At 50.4% G+C, this 22,297-nt stretch overlaps 1 protein-coding gene across 1 annotated transcript; it reads left to right on the top strand.

The window, feature by feature from the left end:
- Window positions 1-14,322: 14,322 nt before the first annotated feature.
- ZDHHC22 (zinc finger DHHC-type palmitoyltransferase 22) lies at window positions 14,323-20,358 on the top strand. The gene is made up of 2 exons (XM_034992793.1): window positions 14,323-14,848; window positions 20,093-20,358. Exons 1-2 carry the CDS (start codon window positions 14,323-14,325, stop codon window positions 20,356-20,358), a joined length of 792 nt encoding a protein of 263 aa, XP_034848684.1.
- Window positions 20,359-22,297: the final 1,939 nt, after the last annotated feature.

The following is a 22,297-nucleotide window of genomic DNA, read 5'->3' on the forward strand; positions in this document are numbered from 1 at the left end:
CTGGGACTTGAACCCAGGGCTTCCAGTCACAAACAGTACCTTCTTTGGAGCAGAGGATGCAGGTGGGGATTTCTGACTCTAATGTTTCTTTCCCCTAAGTTCTCAGGCCAACACTAAGGCCTTGGGTGTGGTTTATAAAACCGTGAATTGAAGAGGAGGTGGGACAAGGCTGGAACAGGGTGTCAGGCAACTTCTCAGCAGACTGGAGGGCTGGCAGACAGATGCACCCAGCGCCGCAGATAGTCCAAACAGTGCATTTGCACAAATAGAAAAAAAAAGTGCTCTTAACTTAAGATACTTTACTGCCATCTGCTGGAGAAATGTCACAACAACCATACAAATCTATGTTGACCGAAGTGTGAAAAACGATGCCCTGGAATTGTAAAGTGCAGAACCTGAACAACTGCACAGGGCAGCCCTAGATGTATCTTCTCTTGCCCAAGAGAATGAAAAATATGGAGTCCCTGCTACCATGATAGTTCAAGTTCTGCCCTCTTCTTTCTTGCTTGGGGGTCCCTGGTTCAAATAATCAATAGTGGTCTGCCTCCCACAGGTTCTCCACCCAGACTCCTTTCTATTCTGCTAGTCTATGCACATGTCCTGAACATATACCCCTAGGCCAGCTTCCATGCTGGGCACTGTGGGTACCTAGTCTCTGCCCTTCCACAGCTCACGGTCCAACGGAGGACAATCAACCAAGCTGTTCAAACTTGGTGTGATATGGTGGTAAAAGGACAGGTGTTGATCGGACTTGGAGGCTTAGGGAAGGTTTCCTGGAGAAAGTGACAGCTATGCGAGGCCTGAAGGATGAGTACAGTAAGGCGGGCAGAGGGGCAGGAAGTGTGTTCCAGGTGGGGCCACAGCCCGTGCAAAGGTCTGAAGGCTCAGTGAGTGTGTAGCCTACAAGGCTTTGGGGGAATCCTGGCGCATCCCCGATGGGGACTTGGAGTTCCAGGAGTCCCCAGATTCTGCCCAGGGCAGGCTCCCTGTACAGGTGGGCACTGGAGACAGTGAGTCGGGTGCTGGCTTCTGACTGAGGTGACAATGGGGCGGAGACTTTACTCACTCAATCTTAAAACTGCTGACAAAGAATGATTATTGTGCCCACACTCTATGGCTTAAGCTGAGGCTCAGAGAGGCTAAGTAACTTGCTCAAGGTCACATAACTGGAGAGTGACTGAGTCACATTGGACCCCGATCCGTGTGACTCTGGGATCTGGCAGCAATGCCCCAGGAGCTGTGTGTGTCTCTGCTGACGGATGCCAGGGAGAAGAGCAGCCCAGCTCCTTCCTCACCGGCTCTAGGCATTCAGGTCTCACCTCCCCAGTTCCAGATGTGGAAAAGAGAAGGAGGGAGGGGCAGGTCCTCACAGGAGAGGACAACACTCCACGGCCACCACCCACACAGCCCAGGCTAGAAGGTCGGTGCCCAGCACCTTCCCCAGGCCGTCTACCCTCGCGTGCCCCCCTCAACTCAGGCACAGTGCATTCTCCCCCTGCCTGCTCATGTCACAGAATCCTGTGGGGTTCTGCAGGCTCCTTGTTTCTTTCTCAAGGCTTCAGACTCGTATAAGGGTACAGAAATGTATTGAAGTATGTTTTCCTGTCTGGGTGTGCATCTCTCCTGGACTATTTGGGTCCTTCGCCATTTACTAACGGTGACCTCTGGAACATTTTCCTAAGCCTCTGGCTCCGCTCCAGTAAGATGTGGACGATATCTCACCAGGCAGTTTGAGACCTATATGAGATCACGTATATCAAGTCCCTGGCATGTGATCACTATTTACCCCGTTCCCCGTAGTGGTCAGCTGTCACCTGCTGATGAGCGGGTGATGGAGGACTCAGTGGCCAACAATCTTGACCTGCTCCTGGCGCTGTTAGAGTCTGTTATTACACACACACACACACACACACACGTGTGCACCAGGCAGAGGGACAGCTCACTCTGGGAAGGCAGAGGCTCTGACAACAGCGACCAAGAAGCAATGGACACGAATGCACGTAAAGCACCTAACACAGAGCTGAGCCCCAAGCAGAGGAGGGCTCCGTAAGCACTGCCTTTCGCCTTTCTTCCACCTTCAAGCCCTGGCTGGAAATGGATGCAGCCCAGGAGGACGTGGGGGCCCCTCTAGCTCACCCCACGTTGAACAGTTGGGAGTAACAGGGATTGGACCTTACGGGTTTCATTTACCTGCAAGAGAAGGCTTTCAGGCTATTCCTTGGCCAGGCCTCTGAAAACTTCCATTAGGGCCTGGAGCAGGGCCACCCAACCCTTGAGCTTCAGTTTCCTTATCTGTAAATTTAGGCCAGTAATATTTACTTTGCATCATCATTGTGAGGATTAAAATGCAAGAAGTACCTAAATTGTCTACCGCGATTCCAGAAAGAAGATAAACACAAAACAAATTATAGCTGCAATCACAAGGATGGGACCCAGAAGGGTTTGGAGCTCTCTGAGGGATGCTAGTCTCAACCACCCAACTGCCAACCATTGTGGGAGGTTGCAAATGTGAGTGCCATAGCTGATGAGGAGCCAGGATACAATCTCTCCCTACTCCACTCCTCTCGTGGGAGGGAAGCTGGTACAAACTTTTAGGAGGGTAGTTTGGCAATAGGAATCTTTTTGACCCAGCCACTCTCCTACTAGGATTTCAGCCAAGGAAATAATCACAGAGCCCCACGGAGTTGTTTGTGCTAGGACATTGCAATGTTGCTAATAATAGGGAGAAATTGGAAATAATCTAAAATTAGAGATGCACTCATATACACTTTGGCTGAATGCCAGGTGGCCAAGTGTTAAGATCAGTATTCAGCTGAAGTCTAGGCCAATGTCTACTATCACCTTCATGGAGCAAATGTTTTTGATAAAGGAATACATCTAAAATTGTAATTGAGATTATTCCTGATGATAATTTCATTGTTAATGAATTGCATTGTTGGTGCTGAGCAATGTAACATGGCAGATACAGGAACAACACTCTCTTAGCCCCGGCAGTGGCTGGCTTGCTCCTGGACTATATAATATGCACGTTTGTGTTAACAAATCAATGCTTCCTTTTGATTGATGATGGTGGAGGAGCGTGATCCTCACTTTTTCCGATAATATTTTCTTCTCTTTATATTCTTTTCCATGTTGGGTCAAATATGATTCACCATGGATATTGTTACATATGATAGAGATTTTCTTCCTCATGAAACTGGGAGGTTGATTGACATCCAGTTTATCTTTACAAGATGAATCGTAAAGATATTCACAATTGGGCTTTTTTATTAAAGCCTTATGGTCTAAAAAGAATAAAGTAACTAAAAAACTGACATTTTTAAAGATTATTTTGTTTAGCGTTACTGAATGCTAGCATCCCAAACAATTCTACAAAGATCAGAACTCTGATATAATCTTATTTCTATCATTCTGCTTCATATTATTATTTTAATGTTTTATTGTTGTTGCCTCAAAAAGTATTTTCTAAAAGTATCTGGCTGACATGCTTCTCAATATTTGCGTTAGTTTCCAGGACACCTGCGTAGTTCAGTCAGTTAAGCATCTGCCTTCGGCTCAGGTCATGATCCCAGGGTCCTGGGATAGAGCCCCACATCGGGCTCCCTGCTCAGCAGGAAGCCTGCTTCTCCCTCTGCCTGCCACTCCCCCTGCTTGTATGCGTGCACACGCTCTCTCTCTCTCTCTCTGACAAATAAATAAATAAATAAATAAATAAATAAATAAATAAATAAATAAAATCTTTTAAAAATTTTGTATTAGTTTTCAATGTTTCCTTCTATATTTTAACACTTGAAAACTCTTAATTATTTCTGTACACTAAAGGAAAAATATTTATAACTATCCTGAGTGATATAGCATTTTACTCTTATAATAATAAATATACATTTAAGCTTTAACTGGTTGATAGAATTTCAACAAATAAAGCATGAGAGAAGATATTCATTACAAGCTACATTTAGAAGGTTATCTACATTTGAAAGTGATTCTTTTTTTTTCTTTTTTTAAGATTTTATTTATTCATCATTTGAGAGAGCGAGAATGAGAGAGAGAGAGAGAGAGCACATGAGAGGGGGGAGGATCAGAGGGAGAAGCAGACTCCCCGCCGAGCAGGGAGCCCGATGCGGGACTCGATCCCGGGACTCCAGGATCATGACCTGAGCCGAAGGCAGTCGCTTAACCAACTGAGCCACCCAGGCGCCCTTGAAAGTGATTCTTAACAGTAAATCCAGATAACATGCCATGTGTGTATCACAGAGGTTATTATGCTTGTTGGATGTGAAGATTATGTAACATGGTCACAGAATCCTGGATCATACACATGTCCAGGGAACCCAGAAATGACAATGAAGTCTGAACTAGCTATTCAGTCTTTCAAAGACCAAGGCTGAAGATGAAGCTGAAGGGTATATTTTGATCAGACATTAAGGTCAAAGCCAAATTTTGGTGTATCCTTAGTAAACTGTATCCTTTCTGTAAGAGAAACAATCAAGCTGGCCATTAAAAATGACATTGGGGGCGCCTGGATGGCTCAGTTGGTTTGGTGACTCTTGTTTTCGGCTCAGATCATGATCTCATGGGTCATGAGATCAAGCCTGTGTCAGGCTCCATGCTCAGCTGGGAGTCTGCTTGAGTCTCTCCCTCTGCCCCTCCCCGCTCTCTCTCTCTCTCTCTCTCAAATAAATAAATAAATCTTTTTAAAAAATGATGCTGGGGAAATGAATTTATCAACATGGGAGGATTGTCTTATATTGCAGAATTTTAAATGCTGGTTATAAAAGAGGATGAAGATGTGAGCCCAAATTGATAATTAAAAGGACAAAGTCTGAATGAATAGAAGATTGAAAGACACATACAAAATATTAACGATTATTATCTCTGGGTTTAGGATCAAAGGGTTTCTGCTTTATTTTTCATTACAATTTAAAATTTTCATATAAAAGTGTTACTCGTATGGTTTTTCAAAATGAAAAATATCTGTGATGTAATGAGCACTAAGAATTATATAAGACTGATGAATCACTGAACTCTACCTCTGAAACTAATAATACGCTACATATTAAATAATTGAATTTAAATTTTAAAAAAGCATATTTTTAAAATAAAATAAAAAAATATTTAAAGTGTGTCTTTTCTGTCTCCCCTTTCTGTTGCATCCAGGGCCAGATGTCAAGCTTGCTGAGCTGGCCAGATGGCCTGGGACACTGACCACGGCTGCTTATGGTGCTCACTGCCCATGTTCATTTGAGGTCAAGGCTCTGTCAGGTGGGAGCTGCTTTTTCTGGGCCCGTTTCTGTGAGGAGAAATGCCTAAAGGAAGACACAGGTCAGTGGGAGGGTGGGAAAAGGCAGGGGTAGTAGCCCCATTTGACCAATGAGGAACCAGAATCTTAAAGAGACCAGGAAAACTCTTGCTTCTGTCCTGAGATTTGAGGGCTGGGTAACTTGATCTGTCTGAACTTTTCCATAGTAGAAGAAACGATGCCACTCTTGGCCCCCAAGTTAATTTTCCCTTTCCTCTTTATTAATACAACCCACAAATTTTAACTGGTTGCATAGGTACCTGTAGCTAGGTGTGGCCACATGACTAAGTTCTGACTAATGAGAGGTAAGTGGAGGTGTTGTGTGCAACTTCCAGGAAATGTCCTTAAAGAGAGGGGTATGCCCTTTCTCTTTTTCTCCTTCTTGCTGGCTGGAATATGGACATGATGACTGGGACAGGAGCAACCATTCTGGGCCATGAGGCAACATGCTCAGGATGATGGGACAACAAAACAGAAAGACTCTGGGTCCCAGAATGGTTATCAGTTTTACATGGGTCCCATGTAATCATAACACTTCCATACCAGCCCTGGACTGGCTCCCTTAAACTTCATTAAGAGTTAAGTGAGAGTGAAGTAAACTTCCATCTTGGTTTAAACCCATGTTTAATTAATTAAGATTAGGTGCACTAGCTATCACTTATTTAATACTTACTATGCCAGCCACTATTCTAAGTGCTTTACAGATGTTATCTGGTTTAATCTATATAGCAACCCTATGAGGTGGGAATTATAATTAATCCCATTTTACAGATCAGGAACCTGAGGCACAGAAAAGTCAACTGACTTGCTCAAGGTTGCACAGGTGACTGGTGGAACTGAAATCTGAACCTAGATCATCCAACCCCAGAGCCTGTCCTCTCACTGCTCTTCAGGACCCTCTCCTTTGGCTCCCTTTTATCTGGTCCCATCTGACACTTCCATCCCCTAATGCACACTTGTTTATATTAACTCTATTCTCCATCCTACCCCATTCCTGATCTCCAGCAAAAAGCCCATTCTCTCTATACCCTGTTTCACTGAGAAAAGATTTTGACTGGCTAATTCATGCTAAAGTGTAAGAGATCAACCTCAGCATAATATGTTACTTTGCCATAAGGAAAACAGGCTCTTTATTTCTATGTCAGCATGAGGGTTTAGGTGTGAGAGACAGAAGGAACCACATTGGGTGAGACTTGGGCATTGGAATCATGTGACCTGGATTTTATTTCTGCTGCCAGCATGCTTTGCAATCTTGGCCAATCTCATAACCATTCTGAGCCTCTACTTCTCCCTCTACAAAGTCAGACTTTCATTAGACAGAGCTGTTGTAAAGATTTACTGAGTTAACCAATGCAAAGGCACCTGGCCCCCTATCAGCCTGACACATAAGGAATGTCAGTAAACACGAATCTTTATTAGTTGAATTCTGTTTATCCATTGCTTCCTATAGCCTCTTCTTCAAAGGTCAGATATTGAGGTATAATTTACATATAGTAAGATCCACTCTTTTGAGAGATACAGTTCTATAAATTTTGACAAGCCTATAGTCCTGTAACTATCACCACAATCAAGGTATAGATTTTTTACAGCCCGAATAGTTCCCTCATGCTCTTTGTCCCCCAGACTGTCTCTCTTTTTTTTTTTTTAAGATTTTATTTATTTGAGAGAGAGAGAATGAGAGACAGAGAGCATGAGAGGGAGGAGGGTCAGAGGGAGAAGCAGACTCCCTGCCGAGCAGGGAGCCCGATGCGGGACTCGATCCCGGGACTCCAGGATCATGACCCGAGCCGAAGGCAGTCGCTTAACCAACTGAGCCACCCAGGCGCCCCCCCAGACTGTCTCTTATTTATTCTAATATTTATTGAGGGCCTATTGTGTGCCAGGCTCTGTGCTGGGTCTAAGCTACAGAAACAAAGCTGGTGGGCAAGTTCCTGTCCTTGGGGGGTTTATAGTCTATCTGATGAAAAGAAACAATAAACAAGTAAACAAACATACAAACAAGATCATCATGGAGGCAGTCCGTGCTATGCTGCAAGCAAGCAAGATCATTTGGTGGCCAGGAAACTGTTTCAGTAGAAAGGACAGGTGCTATTGAGTTGGCATCTTTGTCATGTAAAACTGATAACAAAATGCAAATTAGCTAAAATGCCCATTTGATGGGCAGAGAATTTGAGGCTCAGAGAAGCTAAAGGATGTGCTCAAGGTCACACAGCAAGTAAATGGGAAAACAAGGATTCAGGCCAAGGCCAGCAGACACTGAAAGCTCACATCAAAAGCTCTTGCTTTTTTTTTTCCCAGTCACACCACACTGCCTCTCTCCTGGGCCCTGGGCCATGTCTGCTTGGAGCACTGGGGGAGATGGAGGCAGGGGGCTCAGGGCTGTGAGGTCTGGGCTGCCTGCTATTCTGTGACCACTGTAACACACCCAACAATCTTACAAGCAGCCAAGGGCACTGCAGTGGCTCTCCTGGTCCCACCTCCCTCCTCCTCTAATTGAGATGTCAACCTTCTGCCTCATTCCCTCCCATCCTGGACACCTGGCCTCACAGCGCTCTCAGCAGAGACAGCTGATTTCCCCCTGCGCCCCTGAGCGCCCTCCAGCATGAAGACATAAAGTGAGGTCATAGCAGACAGATGAGTGTGCACTCCGTCAGCCCCTCTTCTTTTCTTTCCGCTCCTTTTTTCCCATCTTCTTCCCTCTGGCCTCTGCCTCCCTCCTCCCCCCTCCCCCCCCCCCCCCCGCCACCCATGCCCCCTCTTTCTCCCTCCCTCTGCCTCCTGCAGGCTTTGAGACCAAAGGGCCAATTAATCTTGCTGCCACCACCTTGGCTAAGCTGCACACTGGTCCACAGGCAGAGACATCCCTACCAGGACTGCCGGCTTGGCCCTGGAAACCATGGCTAATTGGTAAAAGCTCACATTTGTTTTTCCACAGCCTGAACACTCCAAAGGAGGTTCTGCCAAGCCAAGCCAAGAATTCCATTCTTCTGCATCAATCACCAGGGAGACTGCTGGGGTTACCTGTCACCCAGAGGGTGACATTCAGACCTGCTGTTCCTACCTTGACATGTGGGTTTTGCTGATGAGCATCACGGCTCCCAATTCCATACACACTCTGCACCACCACACACAGCAGAATGCTCGAGAGCACCTGATTAATGTGCTGCAGGCTTGTTTTATTCATGTAATTTTACATAAATATCTCATATAAACATCATGCAGGTCTTTTATCCTGAGGGAGTATGTTATATACCTGCTTCCTTTATGCAAGTGAGATGTTCCAGAAAGTTAAGTATCAATGAGATTCTCCCATGTTAAGTCACATTTTTAATCGAACGTAGGCAAGGCTTGCAAATTAACATGCAGCAAATCTCTGAACTCAGTTTCCTTACAAGAAAAATAGGTTTAATAATTTTTGTCCCAGCTAGCTTACAGGGCTGTTGAGAGACTTGTCAAATAAAATTTTAATTTTGTGGAGTTATTTCGTAAGCTGCAAAGCACTTTATTACATCAAAGTAATGTTGTTGTTGTTAAAATGAAGACGTAGTTGGCCAAGTACATTACCACCTCCAAATAGAGGTTCTGTTATTCCATGTATTTGGGTTGCTAAGACAAAGATTATACTTATATGTTTTTTGGATCCAGGCAGGCCGGGATGGCATCTCACTAAGCCTTCTGAGACTTGGGGAGCGCTTTGTGGTTGTCCCTGGCTATGACTTGCTATCTGCAGCAAAGAGCATCCTGTCTGAGGATGTCTATTAAAATCTTAATTTCAGGGCACCAGTTAACCTTGAGACCCCAGTTTATCTTCACCCTGATCAATATGAAATAATAAGAGTATGAGAATGAAGGAAAATCCCCAGAGCCTCCTTTGTTGGGGCCCCTTGCATCTTGGAATGTTCTCCATCCTAAACAGCTGGGAATTGTAGGGTGAGATAGACATGTTGGGGGGGGTGTTCCCCACCCAAGGGAGAAGCTGCTTGCTGCACAGAGTTCCTCTCTTGGTACACAACATTTTGAGGCAAAATTGAAAGATTGCCACTTGGGAGGGAATTTATTTTATTCAAATAATAGCACCAAATAGCAAGATGTAAGACACGTATTTCTGGGAAAGTGCTCCCCAGCAATCAGATGCCTGTCTGTGTTTGCTGTTCCCTTGGGACTGCCTGCAGGTACAGTCCCAGCTTAACTATATGAATATATGACAAGGGCAATGGGAGTGTAGTTTCTAAATTATTTTCTGATGCTGTTTATGGAGGATGAGACTGTAGTTGGGGTGGGTAGTGGCAGGATGCAAGATCAGTGGTGACTATGTCCTTATCATACATTTCAAAGACCTTGGGACATGGCTTTGCCTCTCAGAGAGAGACCAGTATCAACTCATCAGTCCATACGCTTGTACTCAGTGACTCTGCTGGGCAAATCATCCTGTTAGGAGATATGGAAGAGACCCCAAAATATTTCCAACATAGACCAGGAGCTCTCACTTTGGCTGGAAAGGCAAGATGTTCTTGTGGGGTAAAGATAAGGGCCCAGAAGTGAGCTAGGAGGAGGAAGAAGCTAACACTGTCCCATCCCCTGCCCGGACAGAGGTGCTTAAATTACATTATCCCATGTGATCATCATCACTAAGAGGTAACATCTTCGTCCCATTATAGGGGTGAGAAGACTGAGAGCGGAGAGGTTACATGACCTGCTCCAGGTCCCACAGCTGGTAAATAGCAATGAAGTGTTCGTTCTTAGTCTGCTTAATTCTGAAGGGTCCAGAATCGAGGTGAAGTTTTCAAATTGACCTCCCTATCGATTTTGTCAGGGATAAGCACCAATTTTAGAAAAACAAAATAACATTTGGCTGCCCTTCCTCTTACTCCATTCACTAAGTGGGGGGGGGGGCACTGAGGAAACCCTCGCTCTAGCTCCGAAGCTTTAATATCCTTTCCTGTTGATAGACTATATTTCTATGTAAGTAATTGTTCTTATCCATTTGCGTTTCCACAGCCAGACTCTTTCCTGGCTGAATACTCCCTTCCCCCACTGCCATCTTCCTACGTGCATTTAGCTTCTCTCTCTCACCCTCCCCTCACACTCACACACAGACACACACACACACACACACGCACGCTCACGCGCGTGCGCACACATCCAGATGCACACCTTCCCACCACACACCCATACGCAAAATAAAATTAGAAATACTGCCCGACTCTCAAGGTATTTAGGGAATGGAGATCTTCGATCAATATAGCCCAAATCAAGCACTCCAGGCTCCCTCCCTCCCCAGCCAGTGCTGGAGGCCAGCAGAGGGCCCAGACAGCCATGATCTTGACACAAAGCAGCTCTAAAGGGGAAAAGGCCATTTGAGCATCCCTGTGTCTGCCCTGTAGCCGCTTGGAGTCACAGAGATACCGGATTCTCAGAAACCAACCTTTCGCAAGCTATTCCTTTGCTTACATGTAAGATCCTTTGAGAACATGGAAAGCTTTCCCATCCCCCCTTTTATTTGGGTGTACACTGATAAAATACCGAGAAAACAATGTCTGATGGTTCGAAACTATAGGCTGAGCTGCTAAGCATATGGTCCTCACGTTAAGGGATTGCCCTTGTTTTAATCAACCAGTTGAGAAAGCAATAAACATTTATTATGTTAGCCTTCACCCGGAGGAGTGGAATAGGTGGGACGAGTGAGCTCTGACAGCCCAGGAAACTGAGGCAGTGGTGGCACCATTATTCCTGTCTCTAAAGCTTTCTCTGCTCCGTCCCCATCCCCACTGACACACACTGGCCAAGTGTCCCCGCCCTCTTGGTGCCCCTCAGTACCCACCTCAGAATAGAGGAGTCAGGAAGGGGAAGGACTGGAACGGGGAGGTGGGGGTGGGGGTGGGGGTCCAGGCAGGAGCTTCTGGTTCAAACTCTGTCTCTGGATCAATTCTTCTGCAGAGGCGCCTGGGTGGCTTGGTTAAGCGTCTGCCTTGGGCTCAGGCCATGATCCCAGGGTCCTGGGATCGAGCCCCGCATCGGGCTCCCTGCTCAGCAAGGAGCCTGCTTCTCCCTCTGCCTGCTGTTCCCCTGCTTGTACTCATGCTCTCTCTCTGTGTGTCAAATAAATAAATAAAATCTTTAATAAATAAATAAATAAATAAATAAATAAATTCTTCTGTCCTCTCTTCTCCCAAATCAGAGCTCCCCCTGGATCTCAGGGTGATTCAAGTTGTATAGAGGCTGAAAGCATGTGCATTAGTTCGAATCCAGGCTCTGTCACTTCCCCGTTGTATGACCTTGGCCATGTGACTTAGGTTCTCTGTGCCTCAACCTCCTCATCCATACAATGGGGATGATTAAACTTCTGCTGAGAGGGTTAACAAAGCTGTCTTATACTAAAGGCTTAGCACAGTGCCTGGTACATAACAAGAGCCCAGGAAATAGTGTCAATAATTATGAACTAATACTCAAATAGTGCTTACCATGGGCAGGCCCTGTTTAAGGGCTTTACATATATTGTCATAAAATTCTTACATCTCTGTTTTACAGATGAGGACACTGGAACCTGAAGATCACACAGCAGTGAATGCTGGACATTGAGACCCAGGCAGACAGGCTCCAGAGTTGGGGCTCTCAACCCCTGTGTGCATAACGTCCTTGATCTTTCTGGGTGTTGCCACTGGCAAGCTGAGCTCTCAACCCCCCAGGCTTCCCTCCTTCCAAGAGAGTGGGGAGCTGGGAGGGTGTCAGCCACAGCGAGGAGGGAGGGAGCAGATGATGGCTAAGACATCCACATCAGCGCTGAATCCAGATCCCCCAGCTGGAATCGGTGGCTGAAGTCAGGCAGGGCGCCCCAGCCGGCTCCAGGGGAAAGGAGGGGGCAAGTCCACGATGCTGAGAGGGGTGGCCAGAGCGCCGCCCCCAGGAGGGGAGGGAAAGGTGGCGGGGTTGAGGGGTGCCCAGCTGCCATCCCCGCCGCCGCCTGGCCCCCACTCGCTGGCGCCCAAGTGGGAGGAAGGCAGCTGCCCGCTCCCTCCTCCCCACATCCCCGCTACCTGACCAGTTCCCCGAAGCGAGGCGTGCGGAGGCTGCGAGCCAGCGGGGCCGAGCGCACAACTTTGCAGCCTCGGGGAGGGCGAGAGCCGGCGTCCAGGGCTCCTCTTGTCCGCGACCTGAGCTCGGTGAGTTCATTTCCTCACCCCTCTGCGGCGGCGCGGGGGGCTGCTTCCCCGGCGTCCAGGAGGCGGTGGCCGCGGAGCCGGCGGCCGCGCGCGCCGCCAGCCTCGCTAGGGCTCCCGGCTGCGCCGCCCTCCGCCGCGGGCGAGGCCGCCGCCGGTGCCGAGCGGACAGCTCCCCACGCCCCCCCGCAGCCCCGGCGGGCTCGGCGGTCTGCGGTCAGGTGCAGGGCCGGGCGGGGGTGGGGGGCGGCGGGCGCCTCGCCCGCCTGCCCGCCGAGCGCCCCTCGCTCCCCCAGCCCCTGCCCGCCTTCGGGCGCCGCGCCGCATCTGGAGGCTGCTCCTTCGCCCCCCTGGCGACCGGCGTGGGGAAGACACTTGCTTCGCCCGAGACCCGAGCCGAGGGCTCTCTGGGGTGGGCAGCGCCGCCGCAGCCCCCGGGAGCGCCCTGTCGGGCGCGGTGCCGAGCCCCCAGCGACCACCCCCCGGCGTGCTCTGGGCTGAGCCCCCGCCGCGGAGAGAGGCTCGTGCTCCCTTTAGCGGCCGCAGATCCCCGGGGGCACTGGCACCTGCAAAGGGGACTCCAAGGTGATCAGTCGCCCAGTCCGGACGGGACAGCCTGGACCGAGGCCTCGTGACATTCGCCCATCCTGGGTGCAGCCGCCTTCCCAGAACTTTTTTTGCGCCTAGGGCTCGCCGACTCCTTAGCCCCTGGAAAAGTTCTCTCGGGCGCCAGGAATCCTATTTCCCGGTGGCTTCCGAAGCTGGGCAGGAACCAGGGCTTTAGGGGGCAGGGTACAGTGGGGATGCGGTGGGGGTGCTCGGCAGCCGGGGTAGATCCGCGGAAAGCCTGGCAAGCGTCCGCTCCTTCGCGCAGGGCGGGCTTGTTGGCAACGAAAGGGTTTCGGCGCCATCGGGGTTGTTTGGGTTTCTCCCTCCAGGAGGATGGGGGGAGGGCGCGAAGGGGGGATTTTAATTTCATCGCTTCAAATGAAAACGCTCTTTGCAAAGAATTAGCCAGGGCAGCCAGCGACGGAGAGATGGGCTGACCAGGACCGGCTGATACAGGTATTTCGGCGGCGCCCCCCACCTCACCCGGTGCCTGAGCGCCTGTGTGAATGTATTGATTGTTTTAATAGATTTTTTTTTTAAGCCAGGTGGCAGCGGCTGCGTGTGTGATACACAGATATATACATACACAAACACAGATACCCAGGCGCACACAGATTACACGTACAGAGTCATACACAAGGAACACCCCCCCACACACACGTACTCACCACACACACACACACACACACACACACACACACACAGATCTCCGACCTCCAAGCACACATACCTCCCAAGAGCCTTGGGTTATGGGTGTGGTCCCTGAGTATTGCCCAAGACTGGGTGGGGGTGGAGTGGGTCAGAGGGTGAGAGAAAAGGAGGTGAAGCAGGACTTCCAATAGGTCATTTCTTTCTGGCCCACTCCAAATCCTTTGCTTTCTCCTCCAAGGGGGTCTGAAGGAGAAATCCCAAACCTGGGCTGGCTTCCACTGCCATAAAGGAGCGGAGCCCAAGCCCCATGCCCCTCATGCCCTCCAGGCAGCGAATAAGCCCTGCCCTCGCCCTCCTTGGGCCTGACCCCAGGGCTCCAGGGCCTCCAGGTCGCTCAGAAACCGAGGGAGCGGGCACCTGGAGATAGGGGCTGACCCGCAGAGGCCGTTTCCGTCTCGGGGTCTCACACCTGCTCCGTCCTGGCTTTGGGAAGAGAGGAGCGTGGGGAGCTTGGGTTTGGGCGGGGTGGAACTGACAGACTGCATCCCCCCGGACACCGCAGTGAGTCTTCCTCTCACCCTGGGCCCCTTAGGAATGTAATCGAGGATGCTGGCCCTGAGGCTGCTCAACGTGGTGGCCCCCGCCTACTTCCTGTGCATCTCCCTGGTGACCTTGGTGCTGCAGCTCTTCCTCTTCCTGCCCAGCATGCGCCAGGACCCCGCGGCTGCCCGGCTCTTCCCTCCCGCACTGCTCCACGGGGCGCTCTTCCTGTTCCTCTCCACCAATGCCCTGGGCAATTACGTCCTGGTCATCCAGAACTCCCCCGACGATCTGGACGCCTGCCAGGGGCCCTCGGCCAGGAGGGCCCCGTGCCCCCCGCCCAGCACCCACTTCTGTCGAGTGTGCGCCAGAGTCACCCTGAGGCATGACCATCACTGTTTCTTCACGGGCAACTGCATCGGCAGCAGGAACATGCGCAACTTCGTCCTGTTCTGCCTCTACACCTCCCTTGCCTGCCTCTACTCCATGGTGGCCGGCGTGGCCTACATCTCAGCAGCCCTTTCCACCTCCTTCGCCCACCCCTTGGCCTTCCTCACGCTCCTTCCCACCTCCATCAGCCAGTTCTTCTCCGGTGAGTGGGCCTTGGCCTGCAGGTTGGGCCCTACACAAGGACCGTCCACCCCCACCCCAAGTTTGCCAGATTTAGCAAATAAAAATACAGGATGCCCAGTTAACTCCTAATGTCAGATAAACAATGCATATAACACTTTTGTATAAGCATGTCCTAAATATTGCATGGGGCATACTTAAATTTTAAAAATTTTGTGATCGAGGCACCTGGGTGGCTCAGTAGGTTAAGCAGCGGACTCTTGGTTTGGCTCAGGTCACGATCTCAGGGTCGTGAGAGCAAGCCTCGCTTCCTGCTTCCTGCTCTGCGCTCAGCCTTGATGATCCTCTCCCTCTGCCACCCTCCCCCACCCAGTGTGCTCTCGCTAAAATAAATAATCTTTTTAAAAAATAAAAAGTAAATAAAAATTCTGTTATCTATCTGAAATTAAAATTAACTGGGCTTACTGTATTTTTCCCGGCCGCCTCCTTCTCCACTCCCCATCCTCATTCATCACCTCCTCCTTGCTTGCCACTAACCATTTGCACATACCATTTCCTGAGGATCCAGGCAATACACCTGCTCTGTGCCAGGCAGGCTGGGCGCTGACCATCCCTCCATGCAGTTTGTGAGGCACACCCATGCTGTGACCTTCGTCTGCCTGGACTCCAGTCCTGCTCACACATTCCCCCAGGGGTTTTGTCCTCCAAAGGTCTTGCCAACCAACCACAGTAAGACTGACCAGGGTGCCAGTCCAGCCCCAGCAGGAGGCTAAGCCCTGCCCTCCTGCCCACTATGTTGTTTGTCCCCACCAGCCTGAAGATGGCTTGGAGCAGGGGGCACCCTGGTTGGAGATGCAGCCATGTTTAATGGCTCCATTTCACATCATGGAGCTGTGGGCCTGGCGTGGGATGTGACCCTCCAGGGAGGCTCTTGCACTTGCAGGAGCCAGGCACGTGGGCCTTCCCACTGGCACTCAGCTGCACACCCGGTGGGGACTGTACTTTATATAGTGTGCCCCAGGGAAAGCTCCTTCTTGGTTCCTGGCCTAGAGGGACCTGGCTCCTGGTGGCAGTTCTTACCACTTTATCTGGCCTTGAAATTTGTCCCTACCTCATTTCCTTCCATTCCATCCCTACCCTGGCCTTTGACTCCAGCTGACTTGGATCTTACAGTTGGTAGAGTGCATGCATGTGTGCGAACGAGTGAGATTGTTATCTCCATCTCGCAGATGAAGACATTGAGGCTCAGATGGGGTTAAACGGCTTTCCCAGGATCTTACTACTACTGACCACCAGCCTTTGCCCCCCTTCCCCAGGTCTTGAAACAACCCCCAGCAGCACAGGGAATCCAGCACGTTTCTTTACCTAGTGATGTTTCAGGAACAAAGAACGACATTGCGGCTACTTCCATCGAGAGCCCAAGATTGTCTTGATGTGCCTGGGCTGGCCACTCACAAAAGTTCTGCTCCGCTCTGGGGGAAGCATCATTTTGGTCTTTGGTGGGGCTGCAACCTGCTCCTTCGCCGGAGTAGAACTGTTGTGCCATCGGACAGTGGGAATTCAGAGGCCCAGGAAGGCCCCAGCTGTAGGGTCGCCTTGAAGGCTGATGGCTGAGTTCGGCCCAGAACTCAGAGCTCTGGGGCCTTCTGGATCCTGGCATGGGCACAGGAGGCTGCTGGGACCAAAATAACCAGGCCGGGGGAGGGTAGGTGGGCGGGCTAGGGGGTGGAGTGTGAGCACAGGCAGGTGGAGGGATGAGGAGAGCCAAGAGAGCCTGATTACACTTTCTTTTCCAAGTAGCTTCATCACATCAGAATGAATGGTTCCAAAGGGAGGATCTTGAAATGGTTTGATTTGAGATAAGCCTGGGCTTGAGGCCTGTCCATATGTGCAAGGTTTGGGAGACAGGATAGAAAGGAAGAGGGGCTCTTGCTTTGATCTGGGGGGAGAAGAGAGCCAGTCAGCACCTACCTTGGGGCCCAGATCCCTGTTGCAGCAGAAGGATGAGTCCCACCCCCTCTTACCTCCTCCCCATCCCCACCAGGGAAAAGGAGGTCAAGATTTCTAATCTCCAACTCTCCCATCCCATCCATCTTCCTCCTTTGCTGACCTTTCTTCTTCCTCCGGGGCCAGCCCTCCTCACTCCCCACCCACACACGCACCTCACCTCTTCAGTTTCTTCCTTCCTGTCTCCTCTCCTTCTATTCTCAATCCAAAGGGTTGTGGGCACACCCTCTGTTGTCTGCCCAGGAGGGCAGGTAGATAGGAGGGAATGGGAAGGGACAAGCTGTTTCATGATGGAGCTGTCCCCAGCTGTGGTATTGCCCCGAGTCACGTCTGCCAGCAGAGCACAGCATGGCTGTGAGTGTGGGCCCGCAGCTCAGGCCAAGGAGGTGGGAGACTGGCCGGTTTGATTTTGGAAGTTGTCCTTTCTTTGGGCTTCAGGAGATTGAGTCACCTCTCTGAGTCTCATTCGTCTCATCTGGGAAATGGAGACGCCATCATCTGACCTGTGTCATGGCATTTGGATAAGTGTGCCAGCATGGCGGGTGCCACCAGAAAGTCCAGGAGAGGGAAAGGGGACTAACATTTGCTGAGCACCTATTATGTGCTACCCACCCTGCAGGTTTCACTTCATTCAATCCCCACAACGAGTCTAGGAGGTAAGTATTCTCATATCCATTTTAAAGGCTCAGGAACCCAAGGCTCAGCAAGGTTAAGTTGCTTCTTTTTCTTTTTCTTTTTTTAAGATTTTATTTATTTATTTGACAGAGAGAGAGAGAGGTAGCGAGAACAGGACCACAAGCAGGGCCAGAGGGAGAGGGAGAAGCAGGCTTCCCACTGAGCAGGGAGCCCGATGCGGGGCTTGATCCCAGGGCCCTCGGATCATGACCTGAGCCGAAGGCAGACACTAAACGACTGAATCACCCAGGCGCCCCAGTTAAGTTGCTTCTAAACCACAGAACTAGTGTGACTCCAACCCAAGATTTAGACTCAGGGCTGCCAGCCTCTAGAGCTCATACTCCATTCACTGCCCCACACGGCCTCTCTCGAGCTGCTTCTTGATGAATGAGCCACTTTGGGAGGGAGCAAGGTTCTTGTCCCTGGAGTCTATTAAAGATGCCGGATGATGATCTGTCAAAGGAGTTATAGATGCTTGGTAAGAAGGAGGGATGAAGAAAGATTGGATCGTGTGACCATTCAGACCCTTTAGGAAAATTCTGTGATTTTCTAAAAGAAGCAGAACTATTATTAAATAATTCAGAGGAGCTGAGGCAGCCAGGCTGAGCAACTTCAAACACTTCAAGAGAAAGCACGTCCCCAGAATAGCCTTTTGTAGCTGCTGCAAGGGGCCAGGAAAAGGCCACAAGGTCTTTTCCACATGTCTTGATTTAGTGCCAGAAAAAGCCTATGGAAAACAGCTTCCATCAGCCCAGGCTTATCCCTGAGGCTGAGTTACAAGGCAGGCCCTGCGCTTGACAGCTCTGATGTCTCACATCCCAGCTCGAGGGCCTTCTTTGTCAGCATTCCTAGAGCCCAGAGGGCACCATGGGCCCAGGATCCTTCATCCTGCACGTGGCTGCCTGAGCTAACCTGTGCCGACAGGAAGAAGTGGGTCAGAGGGATGGAACAGCCCTATGTAAGCCCTGTCCCACTGCCGCCCCCATGCCGACTGAGGGGCTGCTCAAAATGCCAGCTGGAGTGAGCTTTCCATCTCCCAGGCAGCTGGAATTATTTGTCCCCAACTTTGCAAGGAGAAACTGCTATCAAAACTCTGGGCTGAGGGCAAGAGGAGGCTGCTAATGAGCAAACCTGAATCCGGTCCACATCCTCCTGGCTGCTGAGTCCACTGCTGCTCAGGCTGGACAAGTTTTAAAAGCCCAGCCCTCAGGCGTCTGGAAATTGGGGACTGAGGAGACCAGGGAAGAGGTGGGCTGGAACTAGGGGATGCTGGAGAAGAATAATATGGTTGAGATTCGCAGAGCTGAATAGGTTGTAAGGTGGGGTCTCTGGAGTGGTTCATTCACCTCATTAGAAGGGGTGGTGGTGGGCTTGCCCTGCAGGGAGAGAGGGGCTGAGGAGGGCCTTTGAGTTCTCTCCTGGACCCACTGCCCTAGCTGCTGGGCAAGTCAAGCTAGGTGTCTCTACCATGGCTTTCAAGGCTGCAACCCATCCAGAACTCCAAGCCATGGAAGGAAGGAGAAAACTTGATGGTCTTAGGAGTTAAATGTGAGCCCTTCTTTGATGTAGTCTCCTCATCTGTGAATGACCCTCAGCAGGGAGCATTGCACTGAGTGTGAACCACAATGCTAGTCACTTTGTACACAATTTCCCTGAATCATGCAGGGATTACTGGAATCCTATGAAATCATTATTATTATACCCATTTTGCAGATGAGCAAACTGCAACTCAGAGAGTTTAAAAAACTTGACATGCTAGAGAGAGAGCTGGGAGATTCAAGGTAGCATGGACTAACCAACCCAGATCTGAACAAGAATGTGGGATCTCTTACTCAGGGGGTGTTTAAAACCAATAGTAGAGAGTGCTGGTTTGGAGGGGTTTGGAGAGGTCCTGCCCAAGGCAGGGAGCTGGACTGATGACCTTGGGGGCCTCTTTCAGCCTTAGTAAGCTCTGACTGACAGGACAGCTCTGGCCAAATGCCCTAGTGGCCACACTGTCCTCTTGTTAACATTAATGGCTGAATTATTCTCTAAGTCAATGCTCTGCACTGCCCTTGGAGCTTGTGATTTATTCTTCTTGATGACTAGGCCCTGTTCTCCATCATGCTGTCACTTTCCGGAGTCCTCCCAGCCAGTGTTCCCAGCTGCATAGGAAGATGGTGCTGCAGTCAAGGAGACTGCCCAGGAGCCAGCTCTCTCTCTAGCATCCTCAGCTCACCCCCCTCACCTCCTGAGAAAACATGTTCTCCCTGTTTCCAGACCACAAAGAGAAGGCAGAGAGAGACAGCATCTCTGACTCTGAGGAAATGTTAGCATCTAGGCACTGCCCAGAGAAGCTTCCTTTTCTTCTGCCCCACGTCCCCAGTTCTCTCCTCTCCCTTCAGGAGCCATCGGCACTAAGAAAAAGTTAGGTCAACTAGTTCATCCTTCCCCTCCCTCGCTGCGGCAGCCCTGAGATTACTACAAAATATAGCTTCAGTCTCATTAATCTCCCTCTCTCCCTGGCGGAAAGCGCCTGCATGGATCGCTTTTCCGGACGTGGCCTGGGTGTAAAGCGAGTCTGGTGTTTCCCGGCCCCCTGCAGGAGCTGTCCTCGGTTCTGAAATGTTCGTCATCCTCATGCTCTACCTCTGGTTTGCCATCGGCCTGGCCTGCGCGGGCTTCTGCTGCCATCAGCTGCTGTTGATCATCCGGGGACAGACCCGCCACCAGGTGCGGAAGGGGGTGGCGGTGAGGTCCCGGGCCTGGCGCAAGAACTTACAGGAGGTCTTCGGGAAGAGGTGGCTGCTGGGCCTGCTGGTCCCCATGTTCAACGTCGGAGGTGAGAGCTCCAAGCAGCGGGACAAGTAGCAAGCATTCCCATCATTTCTCTGTGTGTGCGTCTTGACTCCTCCTGAACATAAAACCATGGCACTCTTGTCTCCACCCATGACCCAATACAACCTTGAGCTGGTAAGGTCCTAGCATCCATTTCTGGGTCTGTGACCTAGAGAGAACTGTGTTGCTGGTGGATCATAGCAAGAAGGAAAAATGGCCACCTAGGCATTGCTAGGCTCCCGGGAGCCAGCCCACTGTTAGGAGGCCTTTGCTTTTGTTCCTTCCCCTTGGAGCCCCTGCTTCCCCCTCTGCCTGGTTCATCCACTCGCTCCCATATCTCATGTCATCACTGCTATCACCTAGGACTCTTTCTCTCAGACGCATGTTAGGAGTGGAGAATGGATTCTTCCTGTTGGTATGATACTCCCCAAGACGCAGAGGCTGGCAAAAATGTTTAAAATTACCGTGTGTAAGAGGTAGCCAAGTTGGCTCTGCCAACTGCTTGTGAGGTTGAGAAAGGAGGGGTGTGTTCTTATCCTCTATGTGCAATTGTGAGCAGTAGAAGGGAAACTCAGCAGCTTACTGCCCCATCCCCAAACTGCAAGGCCCTTTCTCTGGGAGACAGCAGCCAATGGCCAGGGATTTCCAGGTCCTGTCCTCTGTCCAGCTTGCCCCAGCTGGCCACCCCAACCCAGTCTGGGACCTGCCTGGATGTTTCTTTTCCCTGGCACTCTTCCAGCTTTCCCCGCCTTGATCTCCAGCCTCTGGGTCTTTGCTAGGTGCTGGGGAGGCAAGGAAGAAGGAAGAAGGAAAGAAGAAATACTGACAAATGAGAGAAGCATGTGACTGCATAACCATACAGAAGGGGATGTGTGTGTGTGTGAGTGTGTGTGTGTGAGAGAGAGGGAGGGAGAGATGGTGAGGAGTTTTGTTGTGAAATAGACAGAGAATGCCTAGGGGATGGGAAGAGAGAGGTCACACACAGGCTGGGCACTGGGATATTTGGGGAACGAGAATGAGGAGCAAGTGGGTCTTGGGAGGACCACTTGGGAGGAACAGGGCCTAGTTCATTTCTGAAGGACATTCTAGCAGCTAAAGCTGTTCAGTGTTTGAATGGCTGCCTGGGAAGGTAAAGAGTGCCCCACTGGAGGTATTCCAGCAGGGACTGGCCAGTCATCTGGCAGGCATGCTGTGGAAAGAATTTCTGCACAGGGTAAGCAAAGGGAAGATCCTTTCCCACCCCCAAGATTCTAGCATCCTCTTTGTGATTGCTGGTCCGGAGGCAAGAACTATAGAGATGCCTGTGAATTATTTGCTTTCATGAAGGGGGCAAGCAGCCGTGGAGGGGTCTGAAAATCATGATGCAAACTTTCAGGACCCTACCTAGCTACCAAGGAGGGAGTCTGTGGAGAGCCAGGACAACCTGGGTATTAGCTAGTTGAGGGGATTGGCATTTGAGGAAAGGGAATGGAGCAGTGTCAGGGGCAGATGGGGACAGTGGTGGGGGAGCTGGAAGGTCATGCTGTGCTCTGAGAGGTGAGATGGGGAGACTTGAAGCTTGGGAACGGGGGAGACCAGAATATGGGGGTGCAGTTGTGAGACCAGCCCTGCTTATCTAACTGGCTCTGGATCGGAGCACAGCTCTGTGTTCTGGGACCCAGAGGATCAAATCTCTGAGGCATGTTTTGGAGTATGGACAACACAACTGCCCCTTCTGACTGGATCCCAAGGTCAGTTTGCCATCCATGCAGACAGCAGGGCTGAAGCCCACATCCTACAGTGTCCAACTGGTGGCCACAGTGACCCCAAGCATTGCCACACAACACCCTGAGTTCTTGAGCAGAGTTTGGGAGGACTCTACCTTGGTCCTGCCTTCACGCCCCCTATAGGGCTAATGTAGAAATGGCACCCCTGGCTCATACTCCCTCCCATATTCATTCATTCATTCATTCATTCATTCATTCATTCATTC

The sequence above is a fragment of the Mirounga leonina genome, unplaced genomic scaffold, assembly GCF_011800145.1.
Source record: "Mirounga leonina isolate KUSES-001 unplaced genomic scaffold, KU_Mleo_1.0 Mir_82, whole genome shotgun sequence".
Classification (NCBI taxonomy): Eukaryota; Metazoa; Chordata; class Mammalia; order Carnivora; family Phocidae; genus Mirounga; species Mirounga leonina.